This window comes from Adiantum capillus-veneris, chromosome 25, assembly GCF_014529385.1.
Source record: "Adiantum capillus-veneris isolate H3 chromosome 25, ASM1452938v2, whole genome shotgun sequence".
Lineage (NCBI taxonomy): Eukaryota > Viridiplantae > Streptophyta > Polypodiopsida > Polypodiales > Pteridaceae > Adiantum > Adiantum capillus-veneris.
In genome coordinates, this window is record NC_140955.1 from 26,594,671 (window position 1) to 26,621,344 (window position 26,674).

The 26,674-nt window shown below is 46.1% G+C and overlaps 1 protein-coding gene across 5 annotated transcripts in view; it reads right to left on the reverse strand.

Annotated features, from left to right (window-relative positions):
• Nucleotides 1-26,674, reverse strand: part of LOC147424605 (MLO-like protein 10) — a 65,599-nt gene that overhangs the window by 32,208 nt on the left and 6,717 nt on the right. For all 5 annotated transcript variants that reach the window (XR_015186438.1, XR_015186439.1, XM_086500339.1 and 2 more), the window contains exons 6-8: nucleotides 24,124-24,209; nucleotides 23,885-23,959; nucleotides 22,872-22,954 (exon numbers count right to left, since the gene is read on the reverse strand). Coding sequence is in view for 3 of the 5 variants with exons in the window: in XM_086500339.1 (XP_086356465.1) it covers nucleotides 22,872-22,954; nucleotides 23,885-23,959; nucleotides 24,124-24,209 (244 nt within the window). In the remaining 2 variants the exon portion in view is untranslated. The remainder of the gene's footprint in view (nucleotides 1-22,871; nucleotides 22,955-23,884; nucleotides 23,960-24,123; nucleotides 24,210-26,674) is intronic.

The following is a 26,674-nucleotide window of genomic DNA, read 5'->3' on the forward strand; positions in this document are numbered from 1 at the left end:
ATGGCTGTAGAGAGGTTGAGCACATTCTACTCAGTGTCCAAACAAAGAATTACAGGAAACAACTAGGGTTCCGAAGACTTAGGAGTGATATAGGACAGGGAGCCAGAGCAACAACTACCAGATCCTATCGCACAAAGAAATGAAAGTGAAGGTAAGCTGGTCCACCGATATTTGGTCATAAGTATACCAATCTGGAACTTCAAAATATGATGGAGTGGGCATCCTAAAATCATTGGTAGACATTTAAGGATAATACGGAAATCTCATATTTTTACGGATTTTCCTTATGGGCCGCAAGCTTTTCATATATGATGCTTCTTTTGGCTTTTGGCCTTTAAATATGAGTCTTGGTGGCCCTCTCTGGTTTACAATGCCATCTCCCTCTCTCGCAGTTTACAACGCAGAGCAGGTGCTCCCACACGATTGTACTTTGTAATCATTCATAAAGAAAGAAATAGCAAAATAGATGCTCCCCGATAATTGTACTTTGTGATCTTCCATAACGAAAGAAATACCAAAACAGGCGCCACTCTTTAGGGCCAATGCATCTGGAAGCAGAATTCCACCGCTTCGTGTAAACTCACTCTCTCTCTCTCTCTCTCTCTCTCTCTCTCTCTCTCTCTCTCTCTCTCTCTCTCTCTCTCTCTCTCTCTCTCTCTCTCTCTCTCTCTCTCTCTCTCTCTCATAGAGATAGTCTGTTGAGGAGACATGGAGTACGACAGTCGCAGAGACAGGTCACAAACTTCTTTGGATCGAGGGAGCCAAGAGACCAACCACCAGCACAGGGTTGTACCCGCATTCATACCAGAGGCACCCTCATTGACAGGGCGACTAAGCTCGGGAGATCGAGAGGACCACGACCGAGACACAGGAGCACACTCCATCGACGAAGACTCCAGCAAAGGATCAGAGGCATTCTAGCACGACACCCAGATTGTCATTGAGGGCCTACTCTACATTTTCACATTTCACACTTCATTTTCAGTTTTCATTTTTTACTTTCAGTACTTTTTGTACTTATACTTCAAACATTGTATTAAATTCACCACTTTGTATCTGATGGTCTCATAGGTCATTTTGGCCTTTTGAAGACGTTAATATATCATTTCATTTCATCTCTCTCTCTCTCTCTCTCTCTCTCTCTCTCTCTCTCTCTCTCTCTCTCTCTCTCTCCAGCTTTCATCCGGGCAGCCTTGGCACCAGACCCGCCCATGTACCACATCTTACATCCCCCCATTAGTACAGGATGGAGCTAGATAGCTTGATGCATTCTCATGATTGTACTACCTTGAGCATATAGACATGCATATACCCCTAGAGATAGAGCTCCATCCCTCCTCAGATACCCCACTACCTACATTCAGTTCAGTTTTGTATCAGTTTTGTTTCATTTGTCTTTCCGATAGACGGATGACATACACACCATGTACATTTGATTTGTCTCATAGGCCGATTTCGGCCTGACATAGACGTTAAAAATCTTTCTTTCTTTCTCTCTCTCTCTCTCTCTCTCTCTCTCTCTCTCTCTCTCTCTCTCTCTCTCTCTCTCATTTCATAGTGGGAGCCAGACCAGTGGGCGTAGCAGTGGATCATGCACTTTTGACATTTTCTGTTTCATTTCAGTATAGTACAGCCCATACATCAGGAGGTAGGTCACATACCCGTAATACATTTACACCAGAGACTGACTCAGTTTATACAGAGGAGATCCATAGCGGTCTATGCACAGCTGGTCCTGGCCTCTCAGTGGAGGAGTGCACCACTTTACTGACTGAGACACTGCATGGTGCAGCATCAGAGGCATACCCACACACTCAACCGGGTCGGAGGCGATATTCTGGGAGCATGCCCCATAATAGTTGGTATGATGAGGAGTGCAGAGAGATGAGAGCCCAGCTTCAGAGGGATCTTCTATTAGGAGTCATCACTTACAGACAATATAGGATTGCTTCCCAACGCCTTGTGCGACGAAAGAAACGAGCTTACTTGGCCAAGATGGAGCGAGACTTGTATCAGCTGTTCTTGAGTAGAGACTCAAGAGAGGCATGGTGATTCTTTCATGAGCACTCCCCTCCCCCAGTGATTACTTCTCCTGATGTGTGGGGCCAGTATGCCTCATCGCTATATACGGTTCCTGGACAAGACCCCCTTCCAGATCCTACAGAGCCATGCCCACCCACCAGCACCTTCTTTACGTTGAGATGGTAAAGAGAGCCATTGACGGGATGAGGACCAGCAGGGCATATGATCATGATGGTCTAGTAGCAGAGCACTTTACACATGCTAGAGATATGTTGGTAGAGGTTCTTGCAATGTTGTTCAATCGGGCCATGTCTGAGGGTTACTCAAGACTTGGAGATTGTCTACTATTGTGCCTATCTTCAAAGCAAGTGATCCTACAGAGCCTGGGAATTACCGCACTATTATGGTTGGGCACAAATTGGCACGGTTCTATGCATCCATTCTTGAGCAACAGTTGAGTAATTGGGCAGAGGGTGAGGGTGTACGAGCAAAGGGCCAGGCCGGTTCCAGGAGGGGTTTCTCCACTCTTGATCATATGCTGACACTCAGAGCCATCATTGAGGAGGGAAGGTCACATGGGAGACGGATTTATTGTAGCTTTGTGGATTTCCGCAAAGCATTTGACATGGTACCGAGAGCTCGATTGATGCGCAGACTGCAGGAGATGGGGGTGCCCATAGTGTTGATTTGGGGGATTATGGCTCTATACAGACCAGTAATGGGGCATGTACGCACTCTGGAGGGGATATCTGATTTAGTTCACTCCACCATTGGGGTGAAACAGGGTTGCCCATTGTCTCCTACTCTATTTGGTATGTATGTTGATGAGGTGTCTGATTACATTGACACAGAGGGTGATAGAGGTGCCCAACTGGCAAGGACGTGGATCCCATTGTTGTTATATGTGATGATATTGTGTTGATCTCTGACTCACCAGAGGGTATGCAGCGACAGTTGGATGCATTACACAAATTTGCAGAGGATAGTGGATTGTCTATAAACCTTGGTAAAACCAAGGTTATGGTGTTTAACACCACCACCACAGTGGATCAGGAGACCAGCACCGACTCTCACATATAGTCAAGAGATTTAGAGTATACAAATGCATACACTTACCTTGGGATTGTCTTCACTAGGCCGAGGTTTTCTTTGGGGAGAGCAGCAAAGACTAGACTGACTAGAGCTTTTGCGGCCTTGGGAGGCTTGGAGAGGATGTGTTCGCAGGTTCAGTTCCAGGAACCTTGGACAAAGTTATGGCTCTTTGATACCTTAGTAGCCTCAGCTATGTTGTATGGCAGACATGGGGACCTTCTGTAGGCCAGGATGGTTGGAGACGTATGGAGAAGCCCTTGGTATCTATGATCTTTCGACTGATGAAAGCCAAGGCCTCCGTACCCCACGCTATCATTCGAGCAGAGCTAGCTGCCCCTCCTAAGGAGATTGAGGCGCTCACCAAACCAATCTCCTTTGTGCACAGCTTGTGGGATACTACTAGAGACAGATATGCTAGATTGGCCCTTGAGTCTTCCAGACGGTTAGTTCTTCAAGGGGACACTTCATGCTGGTATGCACAGATGACATCATGGTTTCAGACGCATGGTTTCACCATGGACAGGCTGCCCCTTTCCAGTATTCTCTTCAGGCACCCTCGATGTCTCTTACACGGGTGGAGATTACTAGACTCATTCGTCAGGACCTGATCCAACTGGATACCAGGAGGACATGGATATAGCCGCCATAGGAGTTGGGCACGAAGATGGATTTTTATAGAGAGCATCTTCTCCGCCTCACAGGAGATGGGTTTGTGATTCGACCCAGCTACATGGACACACATATGTCTCATGGTTTGCGGTGTGCCATTGGTCAGATACGCACATCCTCACATCAGCTGGAGATTGAGACTGGTAGATTTAGAGGGATACCAGCAGACAGCAGGATATGCCGAGTAAGAGACAGACCTACATTACATATGTCATTGCACAGTGTACTATGAGATACGGGGCCGTTTCCATTGCTTATTCAGAGAGGGTTTCAGTCTTTTCTCTAGGGTCATGAGTTATGAGGATCAGAGATGTCTTGGGCTATATCTACTTGAGTTACAAAGATATAGAGACACTTTACTGGAGAGAGATAGAGAGAGACAATCCCAAAGGAGCAGTCATCATTGCAGAGCTCGGCCCACACTCATTCGGCCACTACCGGCCCTGTCATCGATCGAGCATTGGAGCTACAGAGATCCAGACGGCCATGATTGAGGAAAGGGGCTACACAGCATCGACGGAGACTACAGCAGAGGATTCGAGCCATACTCTCTCGATATCCAGAGTGTAGATGAGGATGGATTCTAGTAGTAGTATCTAGTTCTTTTGTACCCAGACATGGTATTAGATTCACCATTTTGTAACAGATTGGTCTCATAGGTCATTTTGGCCTTTTGAAAACTTTAATATAACATTTCATCTCTCTCTCTCTCTCTCTCTCTCTCTCTCTCTCTCTCTCTCTCTCTCTCTCTCTCTCTCTCTCTCTCTCTCTCTCTCTCTCTTTGTTTTGTTTTGTTTTCGGAGTCGGGCAGGGCAAGCCCGGCCGCTCCCCTTATCCACCGTAAAAGTGGACAAGAAGAATGACCAGGACTATGCCCCGAGAAACCGAAGGCAGATGCTTTTGTCACTAGTTTCCTTGAGAGACCCATTTCGGTGGGCGTGACAGCGACCAAGTACCTATGTTCAGAGGCCCAAGTACTGCGGGACTTGCTTCGGTCTTCCCTTTGGAGTTGCCTCCTCCAGGTAACTTATCGCTCACCTTACTAAACTGCCTTTGAAACCCGACGGTTTTCCCCTAGGAAATGCCATACCCGCTTGGAAGGGAGTCGGCTCACAGGTGGCGTCCGCTGAGGCTGGTAATGTCTCCCATTATGCATTTCCCAACCCCTTTTAGGTGAAGTTGACCCCCCCGGGGGGAATGGCAGTTGGGTGCTCTCGTAGCTCATCTGGCTTCGCTTGGGGAGAATTACGTCATTTCCCCCGGAAGGGATCGGATTCAAATAACAGCATAGGAAGGGGAGCATTATCTCCCCACCCGCCTATGCAAAGCACCTAAATACCGGGGTACAACTTCACCGAGGAACTTCGCCACAGGCACGTGCCCTGCAGTTCCGTCCCTCGAGTGCGGATCACGGCGTACCCAAAAGGGCAGCCGCTTCCCGCGAGCCTCCCCACCAAGGAGGATAACACTCTCTCTCTCTCTCTCTCTCTCTCTCTCTCTCTCTCTCTCTCTCTCTCTCTCTCTCTCTCTCTCTCTCTCTCTCTCGGCCTCAGATCTTTCTCCAAAATCATGAGCTATCAGGACCAGAGATTTCTTGGTCTGTATTTGCTTGAGTTACGCGGACACGGCAACAGTATATTGAGGAGATTTGGAGAGACACAATCCCAAAGACAAATTACTGATTTCTTCACATTAGACATTGGACAGATAGAGGAGCAACCACCATTGCAAAGCTCAGCCCAAACTCACACCCGGGTACTCTCATTGACTGAGCATTAGAGTTAGGGAGATCGAGACGCCCATGACTAAGGAGAGGAGCTTCACAGCATCAACAATGACTACAGCAAAGGATTCAAGCCATACTTTCTCGACATCCAGAGTACATATGAGGATGGATTCAGTAATCAAACATACCCCACACAGTTCCAGCTAGTAGCACTTTTAGTTTCATTTTATTTGTTGTACCCAGGCATGATATCAGATTCATTAGTTTGTAACGATTTGGTCATTTTGGCCTCTTGAAGATGTTAATATATCATTTTCATCTCTCTCTCTCTCTCTCTCTCTCTCTCTCTCTCTCTCTCTCTCTCTCTCTCTCTCTCTCTCTCTCTCTCTCTCTCTCTCTCTCTGTGTGTGTAACAGACTTGGACACTCCAAGTCAAGAATCTACTGCGACAACACCAAATAACCACTTCAAAACAGTTCACAATTCACAATTTATTCGACACTAGCCCGGCGGAGTTCCGTGCCTAGAGATATTGGCCCCAAAGACTGGCGCCCCTTTCGGTATTTTTTTTGTATTAATATGTGTTCAAAGTACAAGAGTACGAGCAGGCACTCACACTCAGACTCTGCGTCCAGATGCTCTGAGTTGTGAGAGGCCTGCTCACATATTTAAAGGTACAAGGGATGCCAAAAGCAGAGCCCCAAAAGCTTGGAAATCAAAAGCTTTGTAAAAATAAAGCAGAAGGTTTATCTCTCTCTCTCTCTCTCTCTCTCTCTCTCTCTCTCTCTCTCTCTCTCTCTCTCTCTCTCTCTCTCTCTCTCTCTCTCTCTCTCTCTCTCTCTCTCTCTCTCTCTCTTTTTTTGAAAAATCAAGGCTGTATATTACTGAGTACAATATAATCCCCAGCAGATGCCAAAATAGCCTATCACGTGGGGTGTACAAGCGGAATGTAAGGTTGAGAGCCACTATAGTGACAACTCGACTAGAACAATCTCATGGTGGTCTGTATGATGAGTGGAGGAGAAACCACTGAGGAGGTGCATAATGCCATGTAATCTGTTCACCTGTAAGTGCCGAAAGAAGTCAAATCAACGAGCCTCGGCTGCTCTAGATGTACCTGAGGAAGAATCCCACTGCCAAATGAGGGTGTGAATGATGTCCAACCAAATGGCAGTGAGGGTATACGGAAGGAGCTGTGGAGCCGCACTAAGAACGTGAAGACAATGAGCTCTCCAAACATTCCAGAGTGCAATGCTAATGATGACTGAGAAGATTTTATCACATGTCTGTGGATCCCCCTGCCAAGCAATCTGTGGTAACATAGCCAAAGTCCCTCGCCGGTAACCAGTCGAGGTAAGCATAAGAGCTGGATCTGTGTCTGAGCCCTCGTAGAAAAGATGCGGTCCGGGCATCGGCATCAACCAGGAGACAGATCCCCAAGTGAGAAATCCATGCTGAACACCAGCTCTGCCAAGTAAAAAGCAAACTGCTAGCCACACTACATGAGAAGACGAGCATGACCAAAGACAGTGTGCAGGTGACTCAGGTAGACGCAAAGAACAGTGAGTACATAACGGATCATGACCCATAGAAGCTAACCAAGTCCCAACTGGAAGTCCTGCATGTGCAGAAGGTTTATCTCTCTCTCTCTCTCTCTCTCTCTCTCTCTCTCTCTCTCTCTCTCTCTCTCTCTCTCTCTCTCTCTCTCTCTCTCTCTCTCTCTCTCTCTCTCTCTCTCTCTCTCTCTCTCTCTCTCTCTCTCTCTCTCTTAATAAAAATAAAGCAAAGAGGCTTTCTCTCTCTCTCCCATTGCGTGGGAAAAAGCAATGCCAAAAAGCTAGGCCCCAAAACTGTCACAAAAGCTACCGTATAGAATTCCGCAAACTGCGTCGCAAAACGCGGGGATCCGTACAGCTGTCACGTCAGCAAAATTAGGGTTTCTAATTTTTTTGCAGATAGGGTTAGGGTTAGGGTTTCCTACAGATGGTGTGTGTGTATAGCGGGCAGCCACGTCATCACTTTGTGACATACCCCCCTCTTGAAAGCATTGTAATTGTCCTCGATTACGCCTGCAAAACAGACAGAGGCCATAAACCATCTTAGCAGACACTGACTGTTAGTACCTACGCACTAGGAACACACATCTAGCACATGTACCAATCGACAGTCACATCACATGACATTCAACATTCATTCGGATCTTAGACCATGATTTATCGGCAATGTAGCTAGCAATCGCAACTAGATCCAGTCGGGACCTCATAGATGTCCGATTGACTAACCCCTATTGCAACCATGTCTATTCGAGATTAATTAGACCAAAATGCTGCAATCATTTCGTCTATCAGTTCCTGCACTTAAAAACAAGTCAAGAACAAATCAATTTCATATAGTCATATAGCAGAATACTGTCAGCTCTCAATATCCCTGAAGCTCAAAGAGACGTCAATGACTCTAATATACAAAAATCAAGGCATCTGTTGACAAAGGAGCGGAGTAATTCCCCTCTTGTGCACCCCACTGCACCATATCTGCGGCCAAGCTGAATTCTCGGTTCCATTTGGAGTAGACTATGCTAAACCAAAAGCTTTGAGGTAAAGGTTCATAATCTGAGGAGTATCTGCTAGGTCCTCCTCCTCCATCCACTTCGCATCCAATGCACGATAGTTCTTGAATTTAACCAAGAACCGCCTTCTTACTTTACCCTTATCCTTATGTGCCAAAATCTGTTCAAGAACAAGGATCTCCTCGTTTTCCTCCACTTCGGGTTGCTCATTGGGCTCCCCATCTTCAGGCACATCACCTTTAAAAGGTTTCAAGAGACTCGCATGAAATGCATTGTGAATCCTCCAAGTGTCAGGTAATTTCAGTCGCAAGGAGACATCATTGATCTTTTCGGAGATCTGGAAAGGTCCATAGTATCTCATACTAAGCTTTGGCAAAAGCCTCTCCTTTCCCTTTTTCTTTCTCAGGCGTGCCTTCTCAAAACGTAAGAGCACCCAATCATCCTCCTTCAATTTCAAATCGCGACGATGGCGATCCGCTGCCTTTTTTTGTCATTCTTGAGATTTTTGCAAAGCCTCGTGGACCTTGGCAAAAGCCGTGTCTAAGTCGCACGTATACTCATCAGCTTCAAAAATCTTATCTTTTGTGCTTAGGAAGGTGGAACCTTCGCAACACCATCAACAATCTCAAATGGAGCCTTCCCCGTCAAAGAGTGTATCGTGTTATTGTAGGCAAATTCCACCAAAGGTAGATACTTATCCCATTGAGTCTTCTGATCTGAGATGTAAGACTTCAATAAATCTAAAACCACTGAATTGGTAATCTCAGATTGCCCGTCAGTCTGCGGGTGGAAAGATGACGAGAACTGCAACCGCGTGCCAATGTTCTCCCAAATTGCCTTCCAAAACAAACTCGTAAATCTGGGGTCCCTGTAGGAGACAATCGTCTCATGCATGCCATGTAATCTGAAAATCTGAGCCACAAACAGTCTCGCTAAGTGATCAGGCTTGACTGTTTTTTTCACTGGAATGAAATGAGCCTATTTGCTAAATCTGTCAATAACAATCCAAATATCATCATGATCACTCTATGTTCTCGGGAGATAAAAAATGAAATCCATTGCAATACTTTCCCAAGGGCGGGTGGGTATGGGTAAAGGCTATAACAATCCCTGTGCTTTATGCATGTCAAACTTGACCTTCTAGCATACCAAGCAACTGCGCACAAACTCGTCCACATCCTTCTTGAGTCTCGGCCAAAAGAAATATCTCTCTACCCCTTTCATGGTGGTAGCAATGCCGCAGTGACCCGTAAAAGGTGGACAGTGGCATTCGCTTCATAACCTTTTCCCTCAACGGCTGTGTAACGCACAACATGGTTTTTCTCATCAAGTAGCCATCCCGAATGGAATATCCCGCTACTGTCTCCCCATCCCGTATCCGTGTGAAAACCTATGCAAAATCCTGATCTGTGACATACTGGTCGACCATATCCTTGAAGCTCCTATGATGTATCGCGGAAATAGCCAGAACCAACGGCTTCCGAGACAAAGCATCTGCCACCACATTCTTCTGTCCCTGAACATGGACGATCTGGAAGTGAAACTGTGACAAGATGTTCGCCCACCGCATCTGCTTTTCCGATAGTTGCTTCTGTGACAAGAAGTAGCGTAAACTCTGATGGTCTGTAAAGACGGTAAAATCCACTCCGAGTAGGTAATGCCGCCACTGAGTAAGAGCATGGATAACCGCCTAAAGCTCTTTCTCATAAATCTGTGCTGTCATTTCCGGCCTTGAGAACAATCGGCTCTCGTAAGCAATGACATGGCCTTCTTGCATTAAGACCACACCCAGACTACGACCACAAGCATCACAATATACTTCAAATGACTGCTGCAAGTCCGACAAAGTCAAAACTGGTCCCGTAGTCAATTTCTCTTTCAATGTCTGAAAGGCAGTCACCTCTGTGGGTCTCCACGAGAAAGGGACTCCTTTCTGTGTCAGGATATGCAAAGGCGAAGCAACCTCTTCAAACTTTCGAATGAACCCCATGTAGTACGAACACAGTCCCAAGAAGCTTCTAACTTCAAATCGGGCCAATCTTGGATAGTCTCTATCTTGGACGGATCCATTTGCACTCCTGCTGCTGACACAATGTGTCCCAAAAAGTGTATCTTTGGTAGGAAATTTTCACTTTTCTTTGCATTAATCACTAACTTGTGATCTCGTAATGCCTGAAAGACCTCAAGTAGATGATCTCTATGTTCTGCCTCATTCTTGGAGAAAACAATGATATCGTCAAAGAAAGTGCCAACAAATAGCCTGTACTCTCGAAAAATCCTATCCATCATCCGGTTAAATGCACGAGAGCATTGGTTAAGCCAAAGGCATCACCAAAAACTCAAATAACACAAAAGTCGTCCAAAAGGCTGTCGTATAGACGTCTCCCAGCGCGATTCTGATCTGATGATATACACTCTTCAAATCAAAATCCTGCTAAAACACGAGGATCCCTGTAATCTGTCGAGTATATCATCCATCCTAGGAATCGGAAATCTGTTCTTGATGGTGATTTTATTGAGAGCTCTATAATTGATGCACATTCTCCAAGATCTGTCTTTCTTCAAAACCAACAACATTGGAGAGCAATACGATGAAGTACTAGGCTGGACAAGACCCTTTTCCAAGAGGTCTTTCACTTGGTTCATAATCTCTTTATTCTGTATCCGGCTCACACGATAAGGTGGCCGGTTCGGTGGTGTGCTTCCAGGAATCAGATCAATGGTATGATCTTCAGGACGAGCAAGTGGTAACTCACCTGGCAGGCCCTCTGAGAAGCAATCGGCATGAGAGTGGAGAAAATCTTGGCATTCTTTATCAAGTTTAGACATATTTGTCCTATCCTCATCACTCAACTCTTTCATAAAGATCAAGTAAACAAACAGACTGGATTTCATTAACTTTGAAATGGCCAAAGCCGATACAATAGGGACAGACTCGCCCTTAAGTTTAATATCAAGTACAATTGTTATGCCCTTCTCTGTAGTCAATGTCGCTTTCCTCGCCCGATAGTCGACCACGGCGTTGTTCTTGTGGCACCAGGGAATTCCCAAGAGGACATCACAACCTTCCAAAGGCATAATGTAAAAGTCCTCATGCCCCAAATGCCTCTGACAATGCAACCGAAGTTTGCCAATGACAGGTGTAATGGCCACGTCCCTGCCGGGTGCCGCTAGAACAGCCTCCGCAAGTGGTCCCATCCGATTGGGAGTGATCTCGAGCAACGCCGCCAATTCTAGTGAAATGAAGTTGGCCTTGGCTCCTCCATCAAAGAAGATCCTGTAGGGCTTCTTGGTCTTTCAGTTTTCCCCAAGCTCGGCAAAGTTCTGTACTTTCGTCCATCGTGCTGGGATCAATACCCACGCAATTTGGAACCAGTCCTATTTTCATCTTGCCTTTTCTTCCGCGGTCCTCGATTGCTCTCGAACTCTCAGACCTTTCGCCGTCCTTGTCATTCTTTTCTTTCTGTGCCTTTTTAGGGCAGTTCGCGGAGACATGTCCAGTTTCCCCGCATCCAAAGCCCTTCCCCTCCCTGATGAAGCGAGCTCCCTCCTGAGGAGTAAGCTTGGGTCGTGCATCTTTCTTTTCTGAGTTTCTCTTTCTCTTTCTACTTTCATTGGTCGAAGTCTGTTCAACTCTTTGTGTCATGATCTCATCAGTGGGGTAAGTCAGACTGCCAAAGTGAATGGCAAAACCCCATTTCACATGACTCATTAACTCCTTCATAGAAGCTGACTTCTGGCGCAGTCTTGCTTAATAGAAGTGTGGACCACCAAGTTCGAGCATTCCCCTTGAAGTAAGAGGCAGCTCTTTGAATCTTAGAGTGCTCTGAGTAACGCCCTCCCGCGAAAGCGATGTCAAACTGCTCTACAAAAGACAAAGCCTTCGAAGCATCTCTATATTCAGAAAACGTGTCAAATTTACTGGACTGTCTACCTTCCTTAAACTCTCGGACTTTCTTGCTTTTGTCTTCCAGAAAGTCATACTGGTTGGCTTTGTAAAAATTCTTCTTCTTTGCATAAAAGTTGTTGTCGTCAGAGTCTGAACTGTCTGTAGACGAGTCCTCTTTAGAACTGTCACTCACGGGGCGAGATTTAGACTTCTTTGTCTTTTTCTTGCCCTTTTCGAAGCGTTGCTTCTTGCTTCGCTTTTTGCCTTTTCTATCTTCTTCGCTCGAGTCATATGAGCTAGAAGAACTGTCAGAAGAAGAAGAAGAAGAATTGGGTACTCCTTCAAATCGAACACGCTTCTTCTGTTTCTTTGCCTTTTCAAATGTCGACTGACGACCCAAATAGCCAGGGAAGTGAGTGCCTTTCTTCTGCTTTTTGCCGTGCTTTTCAGCTTTGTTTTGCGCGTCAAAAAGCTCAGCAATTCGTGCATCCACCACCTCTTCTAATTCCTTCTCAATATACTTCTTGGGACAGGAGGTTTCTTGAGAGCGGGTTTTGGGGGTGATGTTGTGGTTTTCTGGCACTGCGTATGCACCTCCTCCAAAGAGGTCTTGCTCATATATTTTGCCATTTTCGGGACCTTGGCAAAATTAAGCATCATCTTTGTTGCATCGCCAATCAATCGTTGACACTCCATCTCTCGACGCTCCGCCTGAGTAGGCCGAGGCGGGCCATACTCCTCGTGTGAATCTTCGTTGTGATCCCTTCCCACATCTCCGGATGCAGAGGGAGTCGACTGATCCTTGCCTGAAGCCATAGGTGCCACGGAAAAAAAATTGGGATCGGATTTCCCGTAGAAGAGAAATCGGCCGTGCTCTGATTACCACTGTAACAGACTTGGACACTCCAAGTCAAGAATCTACCGCGACAGCACCAACGAACCACTTCAAAATAGTTCACAGTTTACAATTTATTCGACACTGGCCCGACGGAGTTCCGTGCCTAGAGATATTGGCCCCAAAGACTGACGCCCCTTTCGGTATTTCTTTTTGTATTAATCTGTGTTCAAAGTACAAGAGTGCGGACAGGCGCTCACACTCAAACTCTGCATCCAGATGCTGTGAGTTGTGAGAGGCCTGCTTACATATTTAAAGGTACAAGGGATGCCAAAAGTAGAGCCCCAAAAGCTTGGAAATCAAAAGCTCAAAAGCTTTGTAAAAATAAAGCACAAGGTTTTTATCTCTCTCTCTCTCTCTCTCTCTCTCTCTCTCTCTCTCTCTCTCTCTCTCTCTCTTTTTCTTGCTTAATAAAAATAAAGCAAAGAGGCTTTCTCTCTCTCCCATTGCGTGGGAAAAAGCAATGCCAAAAAGCTAGGCCCAAAAACTGCCATAAAAGCTGCCGTACAGAATTCCACAAGCTGCGCCGCAAAACGCGGGGATCCGTACAGTTGCCACATCAGCAAAATTAGGGTTTTTGATTTTTTTGCAGTTAGGATTAGGGTTAGGGTTTCCTGGAGGGGGTGTGTGTGTATGGTGGGTAGCCACATCATCACTTTGTGACACTCTCTCTGCCTGAGACAGAGTTGCACTACACATGCTGCTGCCCCGTCTACTAGATACGAGGCCGCTTCCAAAGAGGGTTTTGGACCACTCTCTAGAGTCATGGGGTACAAAGATCAGAGATGCCTGGGTTTGTTTTTGCTCGAGCTGCACAGACATAGGGAGAGCCTGATGAGAGGAGAGGCTAGCCAGTCTCAGAGACGGATCACAGATTTCTTTATTGCCTCACACCAGAGGCATACTGATCAACCGAGTGATTGAGCTAAGAATCAAGACGCCCACGACCGCGGAGGACTACACAACATCGATCGAGGCTACATCAGAAGATTCGAGTCACTTTGGCGAGGCATGCACGCCGCCCGGTTAGACTACTGACCAAGGAGGATATTGATGAGATCCACCAGCGACCGATGTTGGATCTCCTGTGATTTAGTTATTTAGCTATCCTACGCAGCTACTTAGTTCACATCGAGCGGCTTAGGGTTCCATAGTATATTTATTTTGTTATGTTATGTTGTTATTGATGTTATTTTTGTTACTCTGACTTTGTATCAGAACCACCACACTGTAACTTTCTGGTCTCATAGGTCACTTTGGCCTTTTGAAGATATTAATATAACATTTCATTTCATATTCTCTCTCTCTCTCTCTCTCTCTCTCTCTCTCTCTCTCTCTCTCTCTCTCTCTCTCTCTCTCTCTCTCTCTCTCTCTCTCTCTCTCTCTCTCTCTCTCTCTCTCATGGCTCTTAATGCCAATTGCAACTTTGATTGTCTTGAGCAATAACGCGCAGCAGTGAGTGCGTGAAAGGCAGCGTGAGGGAAGCTCTCTCCGTGAGCAGGTCTCAGGGCAACGAGCAGGCCCTCTCTCTCTGTGCAACAGCACGCGCAGGGTGAGCAGTCTCTCTCTCTCTCTCTCTCTCTCTCTCTCTCTCTCTCTCTCTCTCTCTCTCTCTCTCTCTCTCTCTCTCTCTCTCTCTCTCTCTCTCTCTCTCTCTCTCTCTCTCTCATGGCTCTTAATGCCAATTGCATGCCTATGGTTGTAGAGGCATTATTCCAGACAGTCTGCTTCATCCAGAGGATGAGAGAGCTACCTCCTGACAGACTTACTCGTAGAGCATTCGAGGCAGCTATACAGCTATCAGAGAGTGGGCATGCGAGAGCTTGGTACTCACAGGTCAGAGCATGGTTTGAGGGACACGGTCTTGACATGGAGAGCCTACCACCATTCCAGTACGACCCCCACTCACCATCTGTTCACCTCTCTCGCAGTGAGAGAAACTTGGTATTGAGACAGGATCTGTGGCAGCTATACACTAGGAGAGTCTGGGAGTCACCTGGCTTGGGGACGAGGATGTCAGATTACAGAGACCAGTTTCTCACCATATTGTCTGGGGGGTTCATACAGAGACCACGCTATATGGACACATATATGCCACATAGCTCACGGGTGGCGATTGGTCAGCTGAGAGTGGCTTCACACAGGTTAGAGATTGAGATCGGGAGACACACTGGTGTTCCCAGGGAGGAGCGAGTCTGCAGAGCCTGCACAGAGGAGGTGGAGAGTGAGGAGCACTTTGTATGTAGATGCAGAGCATACACTGAGATCAGAGGCAGGTATGAGGCCTTATTCAGAGGACAGCCCACTCTCCGAGAGATCATGGACTCTCGAGATCAGAGACAGCTCGGACGTTTCTTACTAGAGATACAGAGCCATCGGGACACACTACTACAGCCACGCACAGCTACACAGACAGAGGGGCGACAGTCGCAGCTCACAGACTTCTTTCAGAGGATTGCCACCCCTACCTCATCAGATACTCAGAGAGGAGTGACACTCCCACAGGCGGAGGTGAACCGAGCCAGACGACGACCACGAGTCCCAGGCTACAGGGGAGTGAGCTCCCACCACCGACAGATCGAGGAGATCCGAGCCCGGGAGAGCCGTGCCACTGAGGAGCGAGTTGCTCAGATGAGGGCTGACCCGACAGCTTTCATCCGGGTAGCCTTGGCACCAGCCCCGCCCATGTACCACATCCTACATCCCCCCATTTGTACAGGATGGAGCTAGAGAGCTTGATGCATTCTCATGATTGTACTACCTTGAGCATATAGACATGCATATACCCCTAGAGATAGAGCTCCCTCCCTCCTCAGATACTCCATTACCTACATTCAGTTCAGTTTTGTATCAGTTTTGTTTCATTTGTCTTTCCGATAGACGGATGACATACACGCCATGTACATTTGATTTGTCTCATAGGCCGATTTCGGCCTGACATAGACGTTAAAAATCTTTCTTTCTTTCTTTCTTTCTTTCTCTCTCTCTCTCTCATGGCTCTTAATGCCAATTGCAACTTTGATTGTCTTGAGCAATAACGCGCAGCAGTGAGTGCGTGAAAGGCAGCGTGAGGGAAGCTCTCTCCGTGAGCAGGTCTCAGGGAGGCGCTTACCAGATCAGTGTCCTTTGTGCACAGCCTATGGGATACTACTAGAGACAGATATGCTAGACTGGCCCTTGAGTCTTCCAGACAGTTAGCTCTACAGGGGGACACTTCATGCTGGTATGCACAGATGACTTCATGGTTTCAGACGCATGGCTTCACCATGGACAGGTTGCCCCCTTTCCAGTATTCTCTTCAGGCACCCTCGCTGTCTCTTACACGGGTGGAGATCACTAGACTCATTCGTCAGGACCTGATCCAGCTCGACACCAGGAGGACATGGATAGAGCCGCCTCAGGAGTTGAGCACGAAGATGGCTTTCTATAGAGAGCATCTTCTCCACCTCACAAGAGATGGGTTTGTGATTCGACCCAGCTACATGGACACACATATGTCTCATGGTTTGCGTTGTGCCATTGGTCAGATACGCACATCCTCACATCAGCTCGAGATTGAGACTGGTAGATTCAGAGGGATACCAGCAGACAGCAAGATATGCCGATTATGCCAGAGAGAGCCAGAGACAGAGTTGCACTACATATGTCATTGCACAGTGTTCTATGAGATACGGGGGCGTTTCCACTGCTTATTCAGAGAGGGTTTTGGTCCTCTATCTAGGGTCATGAGTTATGAGGATCAGAGATGTCTTGGACTATATCTACTTGAGTTACACAGGTATAGAGACACTTTACTGGGGAGAGCTAGAGAGAGGCAGTCCCAGAGACACATTACAGATTTCTTTTCACTAGATATGGGACAGCCAGAGGAGCAGCCACCACTGCAGAGCTCGTCCCACACTCATTCGACCACTACTGGCACTCTCATCGACCGAGCATTGGAGCTACAGAGATACAGACGACCGCGACTGAGGAGAGGAGCTACACAGCATCGACGGAGACTACAACAGAAGATTCGAGCCATACTCTCTCGACATCCAGAGTGCAGATGAGGATGGATCCTCACCATTTCTTCCATCTTTGTTTCACACACTGTTACATCCAGTTTACCGGGTACCTATTGTATCAGCTGCTACACCCACGTAGTTTTAGATTGTAGTAGTAGTAGTAATATTTTGTTCCACTTCTAGTTCTTTTCTAGTTCTTTTGTACCCAGACATGGTATTAGATTCACTATTTTGTAACTGATTGGTCTCATAGGTCATTTTGGCCTTTTGAAGACGTTAATATAACATTTCATTTCATTTCATTTCTCTCTCTCTCTCTCTCTCTCTCTCTCTCTCTCTCTCTCTCTCTCTCTCTCTCTCTCTCTCTCTCTCTCTCTCTCTGTGCGCATGGGTGGCGCCTCAGAGCACCCTGCGGGGTCGCCTTCATCCACGAGCCTACCCAACTGTGGGGGCAATGAGCAGATACGCTATCACTCAAGAGCAGGTCAAGGGGCAGCAGATAGCGCCCTCATCATTACAGGTTTCGGGGCTGCAGACCTTAGGGCAGCGCCCTCAGCTTACAGGTTGCAGGTGCGGGGACAGCAGGCACGTCCCACAGTGGGGGCTGCTTTCGGGTTCCAAGCTCCAGCAGAGACAGGCCGCTTGCGGGGCTGGTTATTGCACGATCAGCAGGGAGCATTGCCGCATGTGGTCTCCTCGCACAAGGGGGGGTTTCGGGCCTTACTATTTACTGTCAGACAGAGGGGCAGCAAGGGGCTGTTCCTGGTTGTCAGTGGCGCCCGTACTGGGCTGTGGTGCAGGTCCTCTTCGCGAGTACACAAGGGGGCAACGGGTCAGGTACACAGGGAGCCAGCAGGGCTCTGGCAGAGGTGAGGTGTTGCCGCGAGCTTTTTGATTCCATCTACAGGTGCAGGTGACCATAGAATACAAGGGGCTGAGCCTCTGGACTTTTGAGTGAATATTGGTTGTGCGCCCGCAGTGGGCTGTGGATGTCTTATGGGGACCCCGTTTGATGGGGCCCCAAGTGACACAAAGGATTAAAATAAAGCAGAACCTGTTCACACACAAACTGATGACGTGGCAGATTTCCAAATATCACGCTGGCTGATGACGTAGCATGTTGTACGGATTTCTGCGTTTTGCGTTGACGGCTAACGTGGCAGCTGTACGGAATTCCGGATTTTACGTTGGCAGCTTTTGAGCATTGCTTTTGGACCAGATGCGTTTGAGTTTGAAGGCTTTTTACTGTAAACTGCTTTTGGGGCCTAGGGCCTTTAGATATGAGGTTAGGGCTCATTCTTTGGCATGCTTCCTCGAGAAGGTGCAGAGTCTGGAGTACCGGCTTGTACTGAGTTGATGCAATATAAAGAAATACCGAAAGGGGCGCCAAGGTTTGGGGCCAGTACTCTCTGGGGTGGAATTCCGCCACTCAGTGTCGCGTTCGCGTGTCGTCTCTCTATTTCAGTTCACTTGTTATTGAAGTGCTAAAAGTCTGTTCAATTTGTTCTTTTCTATTAGCACTTGGTGCCCGTCTTGTGACATGAAGAGCGGCACAATGAGAGAGATCCACCAACAGCCGAAGATTACAAATTTCTTTCAATCACAAACAAAGGAGTCCGAGCAGCCCCAACATCATAACAACACCAAAGGCACCAAAGGCATACTGCTTGATCGGGCGATAGAGTTGGGGCGATCCGTCGCCCACAGATGAGGGGGCCCTCTTGACATCGACAGAGGATCCATACCATACTGGCGCGACATACTAGTCGTCCCGACTGAGTGCCTAGCTTAGAGGACATTGAATCTCTATAGCCTTTTGGATACTAATGTATATGTATATGATGCCTCGACTGTCAAAGAGCTCCATTGTATCAGCTCACCCTTTGTATTCCCCTTGTATCAGCTTTCACCCCACCCCTACCCACTATTTCCTTTTCAGTTCTTTGTATTTTTTGTACCCAGACCTGGTATTAGATTCACCACCTGTAACCTTTTGGTCTCATAGGTCATTTTGGCCTTTTGAAGACGTTAATATTACATTTCTCATTTTGACCTATCAGCTTACTTTAGGATTCCGCAGTATTTATATTTGGTTATCCTAGTTTAACTTATTTTGTTAATCTGACTTTGTATCAGATACACCGCATTGTAACTTCCTAGTCTCATAGGTCACTTTGGCCTTTTGAAGACGTTAATATAACAGTTCATTTCATCTCTCTCTCTCTCTCTCTCTCTCTCTCTCTCTCTCTCTCTCTCTCTCTCTCTCTCTCTCTCTCTCTCTCTCTCTCTCTCTCAGAGCCTAAACCCTAGCTTCATTGTCGAGCCTTCCCCCTGGACGAGAGGCTGCCCTGTGGGGAGGCGTTAGCCTCAGCACAAGCCTCCCCCCCCCCCCCCCGAATCAGACCTGCACGGTGCCTTTGACACTTTGTGCCTGACTTGCGTGGCACTCACTCTCGACCTGCGTCGATCAGTTGCCCGGCTATTCTCCATTGATGTGCAAAGCGGCTATGTTCGCTCGAATAAATTCTAAAGCTAAGTTGGCCCAAGGATCGCTCTCACAGAGTATTTTTGCAGACCCTACGGCATTCCTCCTAAACCTCACAACCCTAAGTCATAAATTAAAGGTGCTTTCCCACCCCTGCGACAAGATATCTTCCACACCAATCTCTCGCACCCACAAGTCCTTTCTTGCCATGGCAACTACGCCAAAGAAGGATCCTATCGCTCGTCAAGATGCGAGGATAACAACCTTAGAGGATAATAGCCTTAGAGGGTCACATTCAAGATCTCATCGAGGAGAACACTCAAATTAAGCAACGCCTACGCAAGCTTGAGGATATTAGGGAAGTAGACAGCAAAGCTCTACTTGCAAAAGCACATGATGACAAAGTCTCTCTCTTAGAGACAGTCAAGGCAGCCCGGAAAAAAGTCCACGAGGAAACACATAAAAAGACTGACGTCGAAATTCAAGCAACATTACAAGAGAACCGGCTGCAAGAATCTCTTAGCCTTAAAGTTAGGATTGGGGGACTCCATGCGCCATGACGCACAGATGAGGATACACTTGAAGAAGCGATCTCTAAGCTCAATGATATTCTTCAACCAGTAAATATCAAGCCGGAAACCGTCTCTTGGATCAACGACCCACATAGAAATGTACCAACCGAGCATTGTATTCTCACTCTCAAGGGCAAAGAAGAGCGGTGGAAGCTATTACACCACTCTCGTCTCCTCAAAGGAAAGCAACTTTGGATCGCCGAAGAATTGACCCCTAATCAACTCAAGATCAAAGCAAGTGAGCTCAAGAAGATGCACGAAGCTCGCAAACAAGGTAAGTGGGCAGTCTATCGAGGTGGTAAAGCCGTCATGCAAAAGTTTCGAACTCCCAAACCGGCTTCCCTCTCACTTGAACCCCCTTAGGGTTTTGTCCCTTTTCTTTTACATCACCCTTTTGATGGGCCCTCATCCCTTAACCGATATGTATCTATGCTTTATTTGAAGGAGATCAACACCCGCATTTACGTATGGCCATGAGGCAGTGGAGTATACAGATGGTCACACCTACCTTGGGATGGTCTTTAGTGGGCCAGTATTTTCATTAAGGAGAGCAGTAGAGACTAGACGGACCAGAGCCTATGCAGCATTGGGAGGATTGGAGAGGATGTGTTCACGGATTCAGTTTCAGGAGCCTCGGACGAAGCTCTAGTTTTTTGACACTCTAGAGTCTGGTGGCTTCCGCATTGCTCTATGGAGTTCAGATATGGGGGCCTTCACTAGACCATCATGGGAGGTCCGATGTAACACATGACATTATTCGAGCAGAGCTAGCTGCCCCCCCACTAGTGGTTGAGGTGCTTACCAGATCAGTCTCCTTTATACATCGCCTATGGGACCTCCCCCCAAAGATAGATATACCCGCCTAGCACTTGAGTCCTCTCGACAGCTAGCTATGCAGAAAGATACAACATGCTGGATATGAGGAGATGACATCATGGTTTGAGTTGCATGGGTTCAGCAGGAACAGATTGACCCCATTCCAGTACTCATGGGTCTCTTTGACTCTTACACAGTCTAAGATCACCAGACTCATCTGCCAGGACCTGACTCAGGTAGATACGAGGAGGACTTGGATACAGCCGGCACAGGAGCTGGGCACGAAGATGGCCTTTATAGAGAGCATCTTCTCCAGCTCATTGAGGATGGTTTTGTGACGAGGCCCAGATACCTGGACAACCACTTATCACATGGGATAAGGTGTGCCATTGGCCAGATACGCACATCTTCATACCAGCTTCGGGTCGAGACTGGCACATATAGAAGAGTACCAGCAGAGGCCACAACATGTCCCCTATGTCACATGGAGCCTGAGAGAGAGTTGCGCTACATATGCCACTGCCCTCTTTATTATGAGATAGGAGGCCGCTTTCATGCTTGTTTAGAGAGGGCTTTGGACTATTCTCTAGTCATGAGGTATGAGGACCAGACATGTCTGGGACTGTTTTTACTCGAGCTACGCAGACACAGAGAGAGCCTAATGAGGGGAGACGCTAGCCAGTCTCAGAGATGGATCACAGATTTCTTTAGGGTGGACACTGGGCAATCAGAGGAGCAGCTACCACAGCAAAGCTCACATTCTCCTCACACCAGAGGCACGCTGATCGACCGAGCGATTGAGCTCAGGAGATCCAGATGCCCATGACTGCCGTGGACTACACAGCATCGACGAAGGCTACATCAGAGGATTCGGATCACTTTGGCCAGACATGCACAACGCCTGGGCAGATGTCGTGCCCGGTCAGATTACTGACCATGGAGGAGATTGACGAGATCCGCCAGCGACCGATGATGCACCTCCTGTGATTCAGATTTTTTGATGATTGTACACCCTGCCCATCAGCTTTTGTATCAGCTCCTACTCATTATATCCGCACACGTCCACATTGTGTTGTATTAGCCCTCATTAACTACATCCACCCCCTACTCATATCCTACACAGTTCGTGTGTTGCTATTGATTTCTGGCTTGGGTGTTTTCAAGCCTGTTACAAGTAAGTCCCTTGAAACTCTTTCGTGTGTTGCTATTGATTTCTCGCTAGGGTGTTTTCAAGCCTATTACAAGTAAGTCACCTGAAACTCTTTCATGTGTATGTGGGCTTCACACAGAATCACCTTCTTGCTGTACAGCCTCTGCGCTCCAAGTGACTCAATTCTTGGCATCAGAACAGGGAAGTGTTTGGATGCTCTTTGATGTTAGATCGTGAGCAACCTTCTAGCCTGAGACTCAGAAAAATTGACGAATAAACCATGAGCTTCATTACATTACATACCATCTGGCAGGTAAAAGTTTTGCCATCGCACACTTTCCATTCCTTCATAACCCTATGCTATATTAGATATCCATTGTTCCTTAGCAAAGTGGTCAGGGCTGATGGGAAAGGGAGAAACGTATGACACTGTCTCAACAACCTCTTGATTGAAATCTGGCGGACAAAAGTCCATTTGTAGCCTCTCATGGCGATAAAATGTGCACTTGTTTCACATAAATGAGGCTCTGCTAGTAAGATAAACTCCTTTGTTGGTTGCAAAAGAAGTTAAACCCAGACTGTGTGAAATCTAGCAGGGGAGAACAGCTCAAGTTCCACAGAGAGTTCAGAGGTCCCAATTTAGAGATTCTAATATCATCGCAAGTGACATTATAAAAAGATGGCAAGTAGTTTCCTCTATGAAAACTATAGAACGCACATACGGAGGTAGGTCTGACTAGAGATTTCATTTGGTGTTCAACAAATCACCTAATTACTCATGGCACACAACATTTTGGCATTTTTAAAAGAAACGATTATGCATAGATTTTAAAACAAAGATCTCACATTTAATCCTTTTGCCAGTATCAGATAGGGTATCTCATAAACCACTTTATTTACTTCCTATGTTTCCTTGGCAGAAATCCACATATTTACAGATACTCAACAGAGCACGACTTCTTTTGGTATTATCATCACCAACCTGATTCCAACAACATGCTTGAAGTCATCCTCCAATGTTCTTAAAATGTACTTGTGAAAGTTGAAGCCTTTTAACTTGTGCTTCTGCATAATACATCAGTTTTTTTTGTTTTAGAAAGAAAAAGGGTCCTGCAACAGTTTTTACACATACGGCTTGCAGCATCATAGAGATTTACCGTGCGATGAAGAGAGAAGGCATGCTGTAAAAAACTCACAATCAGGCTTATTCAGAAATATGTAGCAGAAATTGCAGACTCTCCAAGGAAAAATAATTTCATGAATAGGCTACCCGAACATAGCTAAAGTTTTATTCTGCTTCTTCTATGGGAGAATATTTCTTAAAACTCCTACATGCACCTCCCCGTTACCTTTTTACCTCGCAAACACTAACAAGTTTGTGAGCTAGATATTGTGTAACCATCACATATTACAATACTAAGGACGGATCTTTACAAGACTGCCAGTATGAAGAAAATTCCTTCTAGACCTTAATATTGGCAGGAGGCACTATTTTGTGGGCCTCTGTATATGTTCATCTTCTGGTTCAGATGTATGCGAGACTATTTAGTGTAGGCTATTTGCTTTAGGGAAAGCTGCAAATGTTTTGCAGCCAGCCAGATGGTCAAAATGACCATCTCGCATGGTCACAGAATGAACACATAATCTTATTAGCACAGCTGGATGTTCACACCAAAAATAAGCTGATTATTGTAAATATTTTTTTGGCACCATAACCATTTTGCATGCATCTTCTATGTCAGGCTTCAGCTACACGCTTGCTTGACTAAAACCTACTAGAATGCCTTGAAGCAGGCACCATTGTTCATATAATAACCACTGTATTGAATAAACTCCTTTCTTAATAAACCCTCATATTCATGCTTACTTTTCACTTAAAACCAAGTATGAAGGTCAACAACTCAAAAGACATACAGATGATTTAGAATAATACCAAGATAAGATTATGTAGTAGGTGCTCAGAGGTTGCGATATAAAGGAAAGCTGCAGAGATACCTTGAGGAATCCATGACGCAGTGTGAGGTAGTCCGTTTCACTTACTGAGCGGAAAAATTGTTGAAAAAATGCAGCCTGAAGCAACAAGATTGCTGTGAGTGATCATGAGAAACAAACAGTCTTCATAGCTATTGCTTTATCAGCGAAGATGAAACAGTTACATGTGTATCATACAGGGGATGTCAAATGTGGTGCTTTCCTGGTAGCAATTGTAAGACAACTTAAGACATAAAACTTACAACATAGGCCGAGAGCCAGTTTTTACTCCACATTCCTGATGCATGCCTCCGGATAAATGTGACATCTCTTGTGAGCCGTATTTGACCTTTTTACGAGTAAGCCCAAAAAAGGTTAAGCATTCTCGGTTGGATAGCGTTCTTAGAAATTCAGAGACTTCTGCCACCACGGGCAACACTAATCATAAATGCACTTTTAAACAGATATTAATATCATTTCCAACATCAGCCAAACCTGTCAGGCGTAGCAAAGAGAGAATTGACCAGACGTAGTTCAAGGTAAATCCAAAATCCTTTATGGTTCCTCGTGTAAATGGTTCCTTTCCCGTTATTGAGCAAAGAGAGATTGGTAGAGAAATGCAATATAATTTTTATTTACCACTGCAGAAGGCCTTAAAGACCCTCTTGACCAGAAAACTACATCGTATGATCCAAATGTCCAGTATAGAATATATAAAAGACTAAGATAACAAATTCAAATAAATGAGCAAGAGGTTAATGTCACTAGGAGAGAAGAAGAAGAAGGAGAAGAGAGTTTTAACGTTGTAAGGAACTATCCCAAAAGACTTTAAAGATATAGCCGACGAGGAGAGTTGAACTCAAGACTTGTTATGAAGAGAGAAAGAAAGAAAGAAAGAAAGAAAGCTTTATTAACGTCTACTAGAGGCCGAACTCGACCTATGAGACAAAATCGATGTACAACTAATGCCCTCTGGGTGACCAGAAAAAGGACAAAATATAACATGAAATAAAATAAAATAGGACTGAACTAGTAGGATAGGAGTGATGAGTGGAGTGGGGTGGGAGATGGAGCACTAACACTAAGGGTATGTGAAATATATGCGTAGGGGTGTACAAGAATGCAATGCAAACTAACTAGCTCCATCCAGTCCCATAATGAGGATGTAATATGTGATACATAGGCGATGGCGAAGTAAAAATCCCTGTAGCATGAATCTCCGGATGTAGATGTAAATGAGCGATCTGCTCTTGGATACGGCATTGATGACGAGCCCGAATAGAGAGAGAGAGAGAGAGAGAGAGAGAGATGAAATGAAATGAAATATAATATTAACGTCTTCAAAAGGCAAATGACCTATGAGACCAAACGATTATATGTGGTGAATCTAATACCAAGTCTAGGTACATTAAGTACAAAGAACTGAAAAGAAAATAGTGGATAGGGGTGGGGTGAAAGCTAATACAAAGGGTGAGTTGATACAATGGAGCTCTCTGACAGTCGAGGCATCATATACATATACATCAGTATCCAAAAGGCTATAGAGATTCAATGACCTCCAAGGTATAGTCACGACGGCTCTTATGTCGCGCCAGTATGGTATGGATCCTCTGTCGCAATCTGCATCAATGTCGAGAGGGCCCCAACTCTATCGCCCGATCAAGCAGTATGCCTTTGGTGCCTCTGGTGTTGTTATTTTGTTGGGGCTGCTCGGACTCCTCTGTCTGTGACTGAAAGAAATCTGTAATTTTCCTTTGTTGTTGGATCTCTCTTGTTGTGCCCCTCTTCAAGAGGTCCTCTTTGTGTTTGCGAATCTCAAGTAAGTATAATATGAGGCATCTCTGATCCTGGTATCTCAAGAATCTAGAAAGTGGCCCAAAACCCTCTCTGAATAGATAGTGAAAGCGGCCTTGTATTTCATAGTATGTTGGGCAGTGACATATGTAATGTAGCTCTGTCTCTGGCTCTATCTGGCACACCTGACAAATCTTGGACTCAGCAAGTACTCCGCTAAATCTGCTTGTCTCGATCTCTAGCTGATGTGAGGATGTGCGTATTTGACCAATGGCACATCGTATCCCGTGGGATAGATGAGCGTCCATGTATCCTGGTCTGATCACAAAACCATCCTCCGTGAGTTGGAGAAGATGCTCTCTATAGAAAGTCATCTTCGCACCTAGCTCATGTGTAGGTTGTATCCATGTCCCCTTCGTATCCAATTGAATCAAGTCCTGTCTGATGAGCCTAGTAATCTCTGCCCTAGTGAAAGAGATGGAGGGTGCATCCAAAGAGTACGGAAATGGGGGTAGCCAATCCATACTAAAGCCATGTAATTGAAACCAAGATGCCATCTCTGCATACCAACATGATCTATCTCCCTGCAATGCCAGCTGTCACGAAGACTCTAGTGCTAATTGAGCATATCTATCTCTAGGGAGAGCCCAAGTGCTATGCATAAATGAAATTGATTGAGTGAGTGCCTCCACTACCAATGGAGGAGCAGCAAGCTCCGCCCTAAATGTCATGTGGTACTGAGGCCTTAGTCCTAATCATCCGAGAAATCATAGACACCAAGGGCTTCTCCATACATCTCCATCCATCAGTACTGCCAGCTCTGCTATGATGATCAATTGAGGAGCCCCATATCTCCACTTCGTACCGCATGGCCAGGTGACCAAAGTGTCAAAGAGCCAAAGCTTTGTCCGAGGTTCCTGGAACTGAACCTGCGAACATATCCTCTCAAGTCTCCCCAATGATGCATAGGCTCTTGTCAATCGTGTATCTGCTGCACGCCTCAGGGAAAATACTGGACCA